Source organism: Abramis brama (genome assembly GCF_963993115.1).
Source record: "Abramis brama genome assembly, chromosome: 12".
NCBI lineage: Eukaryota > Metazoa > Chordata > Actinopteri > Cypriniformes > Leuciscidae > Abramis > Abramis brama.
The window spans coordinates 27,341,852-27,356,012 of record NC_139974.1 but is presented as its reverse complement, the minus strand read 5'-3'; the positions used below and the strand labels follow the sequence as shown (position 1 = coordinate 27,356,012).

At 36.4% G+C, this 14,161-nt stretch overlaps 1 protein-coding gene across 4 annotated transcripts in view; it reads right to left on the bottom strand.

Moving 5' to 3' along the window:
- Positions 1-218: 218 nt before the first annotated feature.
- Positions 219-14,161, bottom strand: part of sema4ab (sema domain, immunoglobulin domain (Ig), transmembrane domain (TM) and short cytoplasmic domain, (semaphorin) 4Ab) — a 40,127-nt gene continuing 26,184 nt past the window's right edge. For 2 of the 4 annotated variants that reach the window (XM_084132077.1, XM_084132076.1), the window contains 13 exons: positions 12,292-12,452; positions 11,668-11,727; positions 11,448-11,546; positions 10,404-10,509; positions 8,121-8,243; positions 7,876-8,003; positions 7,528-7,709; positions 7,243-7,387; positions 6,406-6,595; positions 5,661-5,776; positions 3,980-4,140; positions 3,722-3,810; positions 219-2,774 (listed from right to left, as the gene is read on the bottom strand). In XM_084132077.1, coding sequence (XP_083988203.1) covers positions 1,921-2,774; positions 3,722-3,810; positions 3,980-4,140; positions 5,661-5,776; positions 6,406-6,595; positions 7,243-7,387; positions 7,528-7,709; positions 7,876-8,003; positions 8,121-8,243; positions 10,404-10,509; positions 11,448-11,546; positions 11,668-11,727; positions 12,292-12,452 — 2,414 coding nt within the window. In that variant the 3' untranslated portion in view covers positions 219-1,920. Of the gene's footprint in view, positions 2,790-3,721; positions 3,811-3,979; positions 4,141-5,660; positions 5,777-6,405; positions 6,596-7,242; positions 7,388-7,527; positions 7,710-7,875; positions 8,004-8,120; positions 8,244-10,403; positions 10,510-11,447; positions 11,547-11,667; positions 11,728-12,291; positions 12,453-14,161 lie in introns of all 4 variants that reach the window. The other 2 variants (XM_084132075.1, XM_084132074.1) reach the window with 1 other exon arrangement.

Sequence of the window (14,161 nt, the reverse complement as noted above, 5' to 3'; positions counted from 1 at the left end):
TCCTGTTATCTCTGTAAAGCTGCTTTGAAACAATCTGTATTGTAAAAAGCGCTATATAAATAAATATGACATTTACATTAGAAATATGGAATGTGCCCTGAAACATCACCAGCTGAAGAGCACTTGAAAGTTCATTTATGGTCTATAGATTTTCACTTTTTGTCTTCTGATGCCACCTAGTGGCAATAAAAGCATTTTTTAAGGAAAGTTGAAGTAAACACTTTAAACCAATATATTTTATTTTCAAAACAGCCTGCTTTTGGAGGCTATAAAAAAATAAACAGAATCTTTCAATAACAGTGGCATGCAGGGGAATGCATCTAGTCCTTGTGTCTTCACATATTGGACTTCGATTGGGACACAGTTATCCAGCTAAAGACAAACAGAAAATGAAACTGTTCTTTGAACTACAAGAAAGAACATGTTCTCCATTCTCTGATTATAAAACACAGATTTGGCAATATCACAATTTACAAGGGATTTCCCCAGAATGAAGACTTCAAATTCGTACTGTACAGTGACAAATCACAGGCTGGGAAAGAAAACAACAAACAAAAGATTGGTTTAGGTCACTCCCACCTAGAAGTAGCAATCAGGCCCAATATACTGATGTGCAAAGGCAAAACACAGCAACTACCAATTTAAAATGTTTTAAATAAATCATACTTAAGACAAGACCAAAATCAGGTTTCTTTGTCTACAATTTGTAAAGAATTCAGTTTACTTCAACTATGCTCCGATGCTGAAAATGTAACAAAATGTGCGTAGTTCCAGTGTTGACGCAGTTGCTGTGAATTGCCATTATGTTATAGCGAAGTGGTCAATAATGAACGAGGTACTGACATAACACTTTTGAGTATTCTTTTTTACATTGAGTTATTCTTATGTTGAAATATAAATGATAGAGATACAACTACCCGTACTTACACATGACCGATCAGCACAACTTTTTTATGCGTTACACAAAATACTTAAAAATAAAACACTTGAAAAACATCTTTGAAAGCTTCATTTTTGCGTTGGTGCAAAGTTAAAGGTATAGTCCATCCAAAAATGAAAATTCTGTCAGCATTTACATACCCTCATGCTGTTTCAACCTTTTTGACTTTCTTTGTTCTTTTCTTTGTAACTTCTTTTGTGTTCCACAGAAGGAATTAAGTCATACAGGTTTGGAAAGAGAGGAGGATGAATAAATTATGACATAAATGTCTTTTTTGGGTGTCCCTTTAAGACTATAAAAAAAGAAGAAAAAAAAGAAAACATACCTCGTCTTGACATTTAAAATGTGAAATCAGAGAAGAATAAGGAACAAAGGCAAAGACTAAAAAAGATGTGCGATATAGCGATATAGAACAAGGTAGACAGAGTACTGGAAACTGAATATTTTATGCGAATGGAAAATATGAAATTTCAAAAAGTTGTTTTTGAATTTAAAATTTCTAAGCCTCTCTTAGGAAATGTTAGCAATTAAAACATTTAAGGTCCATTAAAATTTTTATTATAAGATTTTTTTAAACTGAGCTGAATTAACTTTCTAATATCAATTAAAAAGGTTGAAAAGATCAATGAAAATCTTAAACCGTCCATCTATATATTTCACTTATGTTTGCCTGAAAGTGATTTAAGAGAGGCATAAAATCTGATACACTTTAGACTGAAACAAACAGTTGTCACATAAATTACAGCTTAAATATTAACAAACTGAAAATGCACTAGTACCTAGAGTTCAAGATCTTCGAGTCTTACAGTTTCAAAAAGTTTGTAAAAGGTCCAATGTGCCATTTGTACCTTATTTAAAAAATCTTTTTTTTTTTTTTTTTTTTTACCAGTTGATCCTGCACAAGTGGTTCAGCGAAAGGGCTTGATACAGCAGAATCCCAGTTTGGCTCAGAAAAGAGGGTGCCATCACAGCGTCCGCCCTCAGATTGGTGTGTTGGGTAGGTGACCGTTAGAGGCGTTCAGCATACTGTTGCTCAGCGTGATGGGAGATTTGCCGTTATGTGCCTGACCATTGTGGGACTGTCCGTTAGGAGCTTGTCCGTTCCGCTTTTCCAAACGTGGCGAATGCCCTCTGAGAGACTCTCTCTCCTGGGGCGTCGCACTTCCTCCCTTTTCCGCGTCCCTGTGAGAAGAAGGAGTCTGTGGGACCGTCCTGCTGTGACAAAGATGCCTGAACCTGTTGAACGCGATGGTTAGCAAGAGACTGATGCACAGAGCTAACAGAACGGACACCACCACTAGCTCCTGCAAGTAGGTCGGTTTGTTCACTTGCTGGAGGTTTCCGCCAGGCTCAATCATTTGAGAGTTTCCCTCGTTCGCCCCAGACAAGCGGGTGAAATTTCTACTTTTGCGCGTCGTGATCGCCAGCGAATCTTTGTGTGTGACAGTAGGATCCACATCTTCTGGTTTAGGCCTCGGCTCCGCCTGCTTGGGTGTCGTCCACCTGGGAGTGGAAATGGGGGTTTTATTTTCCGTTTCGGCAGTCGGGGTGCTCTGCGGGCGGCTCGGGGAAGCTGCTAGGATGGTGGGGTTGCTCTTCTGTTTAACATGGTAGACGGTCAGCGTTTGGGTGTAGCCGTTCTCCACAGCCTGACACAGGTAGTGTCCCAGGGTGGACGGGGTCGCCACAAAGCTGAGGCTGCCGTTGTCTGGCTGAATGTAGATTTTGGGTGAGAGTTGGCTGTTGAGACGCTCCCAGTGGCGTTTGGCGAGGTGTGACGCTTCCGGGCACTGCAGGTGCACTACCTCGTTTAGAGACACAGACACCACTTCACCTGGAGGACACACAGCTGAGGAGGTCAGGGGTCAAGGGTCAGCATACACACCAAACCACGATGGCAACACAGGCATGCAGTTAAACCAGTACTCTGTATGGCACTTTTACATGAGTAAGTACAAAACAGGACTTGAAAAGAAGGTGCTTAACCTTCAGAAAAAGTTTCATGTCAAAAGGTCAAATTAAATATACAATTAAATATCTATAATATAATTAAACATATGATATATTTTGATTTGCTTTATTTAACTTTATATTTTTGCAACCCTGTTAGCTACATGTGGTACATAACTAAATAGTTTAAAACCATAATTTTTGTGAATATTTTCTAGAATTTCCATTACAAAAACACAGAAATTACAATTCAATTTAAATGCATTTACAAGGTTACAAATTTATTTAAGATTATGTTATGCTAAATTAGGTTACATATTTATTATTAACAGTTACATGGAAATACTACAATACTACAATTTGTGAGAAAATTAAGGGCATGGAAATGATGTCACTTCCTGGATGTCACACGTTTAGGATTTTTTTTTCTTTCTTAATAGAGGAAAAAACATGTGGTAACAGGGTTGTATGTAAAACGTGTGACAGCTAAATATTATGTTTTTGGTTATGTTTTTCCCCTTATTTCAATATTTCAATATTGTGCCAAGATTTTGACATTGTTGTATGATATTATTGTTAATTTTTGAAAGCAGAAATTTCATGGAAAATGCCATAAATAGTAAAGAACACACTCAAAGATCTAAGTAAAAATGAGACAAACAAGAATATCTGTACTACATTTGCAACTGCAATAAATGAAATTGAGATTCAATTATGAGTAAATTAATGGTACACAATTAAAAAGGATAGAATTTGGGACTCTTGGAATAAGAAAGAGCATTTATACACTGATCTAAACATTATGAAGATGTACACATTAACTGTACTCACTTGAAGCGGTTCGGGGCTGGCCAGAGCGTGACCTGGGGATCACATTTTTACACTGCTCTGACACATTACCCTCATCTACATCCTGGACACTGTGAAAAGCAGTGAAAGGAGAGATTAAAAACAAAGGACAGGGATATGCTGAAGTAACCTAATCAATGTGTATGCTGAAATCTGCAATAAAAGCGCATTAAACCAACTGCATATTTAATTAGGGAGTATTTGTTAGGTTTGAATACACTTGGCTGTAATGATACTTACAGCCTGTCCTGACTAGTTATGTCTGTGCAGACTTTCATCACAGGGTCCCAGCCGCAGAAGGGGTCTCTGGCTAGAATACACTCAGCACAGCTCCAGTAGTAAGAACAGTTGGACACTGGTACTGACACCACTCCTTCTGAAGAGCCTATCAGCACTGCACCCTGGGGAAGACAAACATTTACATTTAATTCTTTAACTCTTTCTTGCACCATAAAATACATTTCTGTTCAGTAAATTTGCAATGCCATGATTAAATAAATACTATAAAAGAATGAAGCTGTGACTATGCACACTTTTGACATTTCCTTTTTCTTTCCTTCATAAAATCAATATTAAATATATGAATACATTTGAAATTTAAACAACAACTTTTCAAAATAGACTAGCTGGTGTTAAAGGGATAGTTCGCCCAAAAATGATATTTAACCCATGATTTACTCACCCTCAAGCTGTTCGAGATGCATATGTCAATCTTTTTTCAGACGAACACATTTTCAGTTATTTTAGAAAATGTCTTAGATCTTTCAGTGGTTATAATGTGAAGCTATGGGGTCCACATCGTTCAAGTCCTAAAATGTGCATGCATCCTTCTCAAAAGTGACGTAGAACGAACGTAGAGTTTTGTTTTGCTCTGCTCTCTGGCTGCGCTGTCACTTTCGTTCTATGTCACGACGCTTCCTACGCTACGTCCTACGCCAGCATCCATCTCCGTGAACGCGCGTCGACCGCTACCGGAAGCCAGTTATTTTCATTTATAAAGTTTTAAATATGTATATTTTTACGACAAAACCGCACGGATTACCCTCAGAAGGCCTTCGTTTATCCCCCTGGAGCCGGATGGATTACTTTTGTGAAGGATGCATGCACATTTTGGGACTTGAACGATGTGGACCCCATAGCTTCACATTATAACCACTGAAAGATCTAAGACATTTTCTAAAATAACTGAAAATGTGTTCGTCTGAAAAAAGATTGACATATGCATCTCGAACAGCTTGAGGGTGAGTAAATCATAGGTTAAATATCATTTTTGGGCGAACTATCCCTTTAAAGAACCCTGTAAAATTCATTTAACTCATGTACGCTTCAACAGGGTAACTAACAGATATTAATTTAAGTAAGATTTAATATTAAATAAACTTAACTTGTATTGTATTATGCCATAGATGTTAATTTTAAGTCATTGAAAAGGTATATAGCATACAGCTCTCAGAAAAGCCACATGTCTAAACAGAACTGTTATCTGACTTCTATATTTCTTATGGATGAAATGTGACTGCTGAGGTCAGTACATACAGACTCATAGACTTGTGGGTCGGTGACACAATCCATTTGAACACTTTTACACAGTTTTTGTTTAACAAACAATTCTCAGAATTAAATATCGAATAAGGACAGAAAATAAAGTCTGTCATGAGCAACTGGGCTCTAATTGGCTGAGCAGCGTGATGGGAGTGGTATAACCCAGCATGTGCGTCTTACAGCTGGGACACCAGTCACCGGATATGTACAGTAGCACAACAGGGGTTATAACCAAGGAATCTGATTTAATGGCTCAAAGAGTATGATATTGTGCATGTAGTCACTTTTATTGTGTCGGAGGATTACATAGATTAAATACAGGCACGCACAGATTGTTCCCCGAGTAAAGCTAATAAATGACACTTGAAGCGATGGGTACCTTAGAGACTGAAAGCAGGACGTTTTTGACCAGCTGCGGTTGATGAAACACTTGGATCTCTTCAATGATGTGAGCTCCGTTCTCCAAGATTACAGCTTTGTGCAGGTAGCCAGACTCTACAGGGAACACGGTTAAAGTGATATTAAGATCATTTTAAAATAACTCGAAAGGGGAAAACAATTATAAGAAACAGTAATAAAGTCACAAAAAAAGAAAACAATATATGCATTTCTTTGATGTCTGGGAAAATATGTGTTATTCTACAGTCTTATACGACAATCCAACCAATGCACTGAATTGTTTAGGAGTATAGGAATACTCATATTACAACTGTCATTAGTTCTTTTTACTCTCATTAAATCTAGCACATTTTATTCTTGTCATTAATTGTTATTGTGTTTAGGAATATTATTTTTCTACATGGAATAATATCTCCAAAACAGCATTATTGTTTTATTATTTATATATTGTTATAGCATTTATTTATTTATTTTAAATTAGCTTTTACCTGTTATATTTTCAGTTTTCATTTCAATTTTACTTTAAGTTTTAGTAATTTTTTATTTTAGAACAGAAATTAAAGGTTGCTTCAGCTTTTATTTATCTTAATCCTTTTTGAAAAACATTGCATTACGATACTTACAATAATTTAAGCAATCAATAAAACTACTGACAAAGAAAAACGTCTCCACTATCAGTCTAATAGTGATTTTTGATGGCGACACTGATATTGACCAATATTTACCCGTGAGCAAGTAAAGCACAGTGTAATCTCTGCCGCGTGCTCCGCGCACTCTCTGAGCTGCGATGTTGCTGTAGCTCTTATCAGGTGACACCATTGTAAGGCCCTGATTGACCGGTGCAACACTTTTATCAGTCAGGAAGTTGTCCTTAACAAAGCGCAGAGTGTTGTCTGATGCATTATGGAGGCCACACTGCAGAGATAAACAGCAGAAATTTCAATGGTTTGATTTAAGGGCATAAGAAAACAGATGAAGAGAATTTGGTTAGTAAAATAAAATAAAATAAAATATAGTTTGGGCTCAGTAAGATTTTTAATGTTTTTGAAAGAAGTCTCTTATGCTCAACAAGGCTGCATTTATTTGATGAAAAATACAGTAAAGAACATAATATTGTGAAATACTATAACATTTTAAAATAACTGTTTCTATTTGAATATATTTTAAAATTGTATTTATTCCTGTGATGGCAAAGCTGAATTTTTAGCATCATTACTCCAGTCGTCAGTATCACATGATCCTTCAGAAACCATTCTAGTATGCTGATTTGCTGCTCAAGAAACATTTCTTATTATTATCAACGTTGAAAACAGCTGTGCTGGAAACTGGAAATTTTTGTGGAAACTACTTTTTTTCAGGGTTCTTTGATTGAACGTTGAAAAGAACAGCACTTATTTGAAATATAAATCTTTTGTAACATTATAAATGTTGTTACTGTCACTTTTTCTCAAATGAATGCGTCCATGCATTGATTTCTTATTGCCCCTAAACTTCTGAACGGTGTAAACTAAATTAAAATAATAAATTAAAGGGGCCTTTCAGGGCACTCTTATGACACTAACCTCTCCAGGGTTTGCCATTTGCTCCTGTACCCGTGTGCTCCACTTCAAAGTGTCCCGATTCAGAACCTTGTAATGTCCTGTAAACACATTTTTTATGTCTTTGAGGCTGAACGCACACACGGCTGAGCGACCCAAGTTTACTCGCCTAAAAAAACAACAACAAAAAACACAAAAACTGAGGTAAGTATTTTAAGCAAAATGGAAAATTATAAAATAAATCCTCACTACTTTCAAATATAGGGGAAAGAAATTAAAAACTCAGAATAATAAAGCATGTTTCCTCACCACTGAGAACTGAAAATCCCATAAAATAGGGTTTCGTCCTCAGACGCGCCCTCCGGTGGCGGAAGGCTAACAATGTCCTGTAGGACGTTGTATGGCAGCTCTTGGGCAGCTTGACATAGTAGCTGAGCCTTGGCAAAGGTGGTCCAGCGTTTCTGAAGAGTACGCTGCCCACCCACATCACTCTAAAGAGAGATTAACACCTTCTGAGAATGACATTTTCAATAAAACCCACCTCAAATGAAACTAATCTTTCATATGTGTTTGATGAATCTGTAAACGTGCTAGCTAAAACGCTATGTTATAAACATGCTCACATACACAAGAAATACATCAACAATCAACACTTACTGTGCAAACTTGGGCAATGCGAGACACTGTAAACTTCTCAATGAAGTCGTACTCTTTTCCAGTCTCACTAAAGAAGAAATAAACCTTCTCCTCACTGGGAGCATACGTGGAGCTGATGAAAGTAGGATCTGGAATTGTGTAGTGAAAAAGAAAGCAGTGTAGTTATAAAGCGAAGCAAAGCGGAATCAGTAAAATCTCTCCCTCTCTTTGCTTTTGTGGCAGCATTAAAAACAAAGTTATCTTACCTTCTAACCAGCCAAGCGTATCATCCAGTTTCAGATCAACATGGCTGCCCTCGCTCAAGTGGCGTGAAATGACAGGTCGAGTTCCCCTGAAGTCTGCCACTGTTCCGGTGTACAGTTCTCCATCTGAAACATAAAGAACCATTATATTGTGTACCATTGACATTATATGCCACATACACATAAACATTTATCTCACCTAAGCATTCATAATTTCAGTCATTACCATCAAGCTACATTTATTAGCTTAAAATACAAGATCTCATTTGTGGTTTTGGAAAGTTGTATGGACTCCTTTTATGATGCTTTTTGGATAGGAGTGTTCTTCCACTTTCCTTGTGTGGAAAACAACTGCTTGGATATTCTGCCTAGCATCTCTTCTTTAGTTTCAATACAGGTTTGGCAAAATTAAAAATTTTGAGTTCATTCTTTTAAAATGTTGTAGCACCTACAGCCTCACATTTACAAATAGAAAAGTCAGAGATAAAATAGATAAGTCAAGAGAGACATCACAAATTAAATAAACTTCAATTTCCATAGTTAAAGGTTCTGAGCGTGTGGTTTTATAGTGATGCCATAGAAGAAACAATTTTGGCTTCCACAATGAACCTTTCAGTGAATAGTTCTTGAATGATTTTTTATTATTATGAAGAACATTTTGATAATCAGAAGGACATTTTTGTACTATAAAGAACCTTTAGTGTAATGGATGTTAAAAGTTTTTCATGGAACTATAGATGACAGTAAATAACCTTTATTTTTAACAGTATACTGTATATGCACACAACAAACAACAGTGTCTGCCAACTGGGGTTCATGCATGGCTTTAAACAGGCTGTAGGCCTGTCCGATTGATGATGAGGTAAATGTGAAGTGAACATTCTCAGGTCATTCTCATGTCTGAAGTCACATGTCAGCCACCCAAAATAAGTAGATCAGGACTAGGATTTAAGAGCAAGAGGATTAACAGTGTGTTCACTGAGAGAAATCTGCCTCTTTCTCTCGTTCAATCTATTCTTCATTACGGCAAGGCCAATTTCACACCACACACATACATAACATGGAGAAGCATCAGCAATAACTACAATAGTTGTGTTGTACTGACATTGACAACACTGACATTGTTTTTGCAACATAAGGGAACTGATGCTCTATATGGAGGTGCAGTTGCTACTTTAAAGGTGCAGTGTGTAAATTTTAGCGGCATATAGTGGTGAGGTTGCGAATCGCAACCAACAGAAGTTACAGTGGTCGACAGGAAAAGATCTGTCAAAGACAGCAGAGAGTAGCCAGTTAAGCAATGAGGTTTCTTTACAAAGATAAATGAAGAAATTGTTTAATTAATTATTCAGTAAAACAATGTTATTGCGAATATTATTGTTACTTGTTCATCGTGTCAGTGTTTTATTCGCTGACTTGAGCTAGCTTCTTTGCACGGAGAACAACATAGTGACGAAACGCTCTGTAGTAGTTTAGGGCTTCTGTAGAAACATGTCTGCGTAAAATGGTGACTTAACGTCTAAGGGGACACGCGGTGCATGTAGATAGAAATGCCTCACTCTAATGTAATAAAAACATAACGGTTCATTATGTAATGTCTTTATACACCACTGAAAACATAGCTATGAATATTATATTGGATTTCTGTCAACAGATCCTCCTAAATATTACACAATGCACCTTTAAGTATTTCCTTTAACAACATCCATAAAATATTAAATGATTATCAGGAGTTTTAAATATGTTTAATAATTTATTTATTAATACACAAAGTGTCAGACCAAACAAGTCAAGTATGGAGTGCCACAGGGCTCAGTATTTGGTCCTTTACTTTTCTCCTTTTATATGATCCCTTGGGGACATAATCAGGAAACAAGGCATTAGTTACCACTGTTATGCATCTGAAACTCAGCTTTATATTTCCTTGTTGTTTTAGTTCTATCAAAGACTGGATGATTTCCTTTTCTCAATTCTGACAAAACAGAGGTATTAGTTATTGGACCAAAAACGTCTGAGAATAAGACGATAGTTTATAATATAATCGAGTTTGCTGGCTATCATACAAGTCTATTGCAAAACTGCAAAAGTCTGTTTAGTCATTAAACTCTAGATGGCACAGGCAATCACATCATTTACTACACGGCACAAGCTGATTGGCTTCTGCTGATTATGCATCCAATGAGCTTGTTTGCTCAACATTTAAATAATCTCTTAAGTATGCTGTGTGAAACAAGCCAGATAACCTATGCCATCTCTTTATGCTCATGGCAGTGGAGGAATTCTTACCCACTGTTATGGCAGTGTTCTTCTGGTACGGGTCGTAAGGACAACGACCTCTGCCTTCTTCAGGCTTACCACTGGGGATTGTAGCTATGGCGAATGTCTTTGAATCCTGTGGAGGTGAGCACATAAAGAATACGTGTATTAATACACTGATAAACTTGAGGAAATTAGATTAGGACAATCTGTACACCACACTTGCTGATTCTGTTTAAATTTGATATGAAAAGACATTGACAACAGTAATAATTCACAAGCTGTGGTGCTTTCATTCAGAACTGGAGGCTTGCTATTTGCTATGCATATCTCCCCTGATACACGCACACACACAGATCTTCTTCCTCTCACACTGAGAAGCACTGAGACCACTGTGTTTGCATGACAGGATCGAAGAATGCTCAATGGTATGTGAAGGACAGTCACGCAAGGTTCCATATTAAAGGTTTATAAAACCATAAAAGCCTCAAACATGTTGTAAACTAATAAAATCTTTAACTATAAAGCAAGGAGTAATTTAACATACACAGTGACAGCAGGATTATGCAATATCCTAATGCCATGTGACTGATGCTGAGGCTAAGGCTGTAGATTGACGCTTAACTCAATAGAGGTCAGTGCACAGACATTGATGTGACTCATATGAAAGGATACTACATAATCATGGCTCTACAGACAGTAAAGCCAACTTTTCACATGCACATACGATTGTTGCATGTTGGCCCTTGTGACAGTCACACAGAACTTTCAAAATGGTTGTGAAGTTACCATGGTAAAATAAATGAATAATGAATGTATGATTATATTCACACAAAACGTTTGACCGCTGATCCGTCTGAAAGAAAAAAAGGCTTTCTAGGGCTAATAAACGTAAACAATTATGGAACAATTATTTTATATATATTACATAATTATTTACATTTCTTAGCCCTAGAAAGCCTTTTTTTTCTTTCAGACGGATCAGCGGTCAAACGTTTTGTGTTTACATCATGCTTACAAGAAGTAAACAGAGGACAAAATAAACTGTGAAAAGACGGATGCGGTCTGACTTACGATGTAGATGCAGCGGGGGCTGAAGGCAAACGTTCCACAGGCGTACATATGGGTGGAGTTCAGCTCTTGCAAAACCCTCACAAAGTTATGACAATCCATCTGAGGGTGAATGGGGGAGTTAAGTTAAAGGCCAGCTTAAGAAGACAGATATTTGCCCAGTTTAACACAAGGGTCAAAAAGGTTGGACTGTTTAGCACTTAAAGTGATTGATTTCCCATACCTTCATTTTGCCTTTCATGGAACAATCATCAAGGTCTTTTTCTGAGGGAGACCAGTCCAGCTGAAATGTGAGTGTAAAAACAAGGTCAGATTCATCACATGCTTGTTAGGTAAAAAGCTCAAATTTATTTTGTGATCAGCTATAAGCAATAAGGCAAGAGAGGTCCTGCTAATTTTTTTATATAGTCACGGCTAAAGTGCCTTATTGTTTTTATAAAATGTTAAATCACTGAAGCCCCTGATATAACAAAAGGTTGCTATGCAACATAAATAATCATCGGCTATGGGAGCTGTTACTTCATCTTGAAATATAAGGGAGATGGAATGCTGTATATTGACCAATCAGCTTCCAGGGACAATCCATTTATGACATATTTATAATATATATATATATATTTATAATATATATATATATATATTTATAATATATATATATATATATATTTATAATATATATATATATATATATATATATATATATATATATATATATATATATATATATATATATATATAAATGTATAATTATAATTTTTTTATGTTTCCATTAGTCTGATTTGTTGTGCTGACATAGTGATCCTTCAATTCTTCAGCTAGTCATGTACTAAATCAAAATCACACTGACCTTCTCCTTTATGGTCATATCGTCAGTCTGACTGAGATCAATTGAGAGAATGGCATCACGTGCTCCGACGAATAAAGTGCCCTCATCGTTGCTAAGCAACAGCGTGGTGGTGTTATAAACATCAGGGTTTGTGAAGACAGTGAGGGAACGACCTGGACTACCTGTGACACAGCAGAAAAGAGAAACAGTAATGAAAAAGCAGAAACATAAATGGAAAAATAATTAATCACAGTTTACAGTTTTACAGTAGAGTTCCAAATAATAACCACTATTTTTATTTCAATTGATGGATGAATGAAAGGGTTGTATTACCCAGAACCACAGAAGAAAAATATATGAAATTATATTTAGCAATTAACAAAGGAAAGGTATTTTTAGGATCATTACACTACACATTTAAGATTGTGACATTAATTCCATATTCCATTAATGAGCATGTGATGAAAATATATAATAATAATCATTTTATCCTAATTACAGTAACTGTTCCTGGAATAAAACTAAAATAAAATCACTGACAGCAGGGGGCAGCCAAACCTCCACAAAAATATTAAGGAAATCTAAAAGTGCTTAATTGTGGCCAAAGAAAACAAACAGCTCTCACGACATGTTTTGGTGAGAATTTGACAGCAGGTATTTTTGATGGAGAGATTATTAGTTTAATAAATCACAAATAACATGACAATGACAAGTGGGGATCAAATACATGTTGGGGTTTAAATTTTAGAATTTGAGGTTTGTTCTATGAACAGCAACAGTAATAGAGATTGCCTACATACAAGATGTGAAAGACAAAATTAAAGAAATCTTGATTACTGTTTTGTTTCAGCTACTGTTTCTGAAACACCTAAGTAATGAACAGTCATGTCTGACACTAAAAAGAATATCTTACTTTAAATTTCATGTTAAAATTCAACATGCTGTGGAAGCACTGAAGCATGAATCTACCCAGAGGAAAGGCTGTAATTTCCAAGAAGCCGATTTTTGAAGTGTGAACAACAGCAACTTCCTGTGCTTTTTTTATGCAATACAGACTCTGAGGTAAATACCTGCCACACTTTCTCTTGACTTTTATTAGACTTACACAGTTGCAGTGGTTTCTTCACCAGATGGATGGTTCGCCTCAAGTTTGATGTATGTGTGAATTTCTGAGAGTAAATTTGAATGTGGTTGACATTTTATCAGAGCAAAAAGCTGCTATAGCAGCCGATAACTGGTTTCTGTACCGTGAACTTCCCCCCCCAAAAAACCCACACTAGATACATCTCAGCTCAAACAGGTTCAGTCTAGACTGGTGAGAAGATGTGTCTGCAGACATCCACTTATCATTCAGCCTTGCGCGACTTTATGCAACCGACCTCTTAAACACACATACAAACGCTATAAAGATGATAAAGCACAACACACACCTTTGTCAACAAAACAATGAGAAGGAGGACCAAAAATGAAGGCTGTATGAATTATTGATTGATACAAAAATAAACAGAGAACGGTAGTGAATACTAATTTACCTGACGTACAGTATCCATATAAGGTTTCATGCAAATTTTACACCTGTGCACAGCTTAATTATTAAAAATATTTCTTGTTTTACAAGTTTTTATGCAAAACAGCAACGCTGGCTCTCAATTTTGGTTTTAATTTTTAACTGTTTACATGAAACTTTGTAAATATTTAAATCAAGATTATGTTGATGACGAGCCAAAATATAAACACAGTGGCTTGTGAAGAATATACAGGCCTCAGAAAAGCAATGCGTTATGTCATTCAAGTGTCAAGTGGAAAACTTTAAGTGGTTTAGTAAACAATGAGTACCATGTCTAAAAATGATGTCTCAAAAGCCCATCTTACTCTGAGAGCATACGGTCTT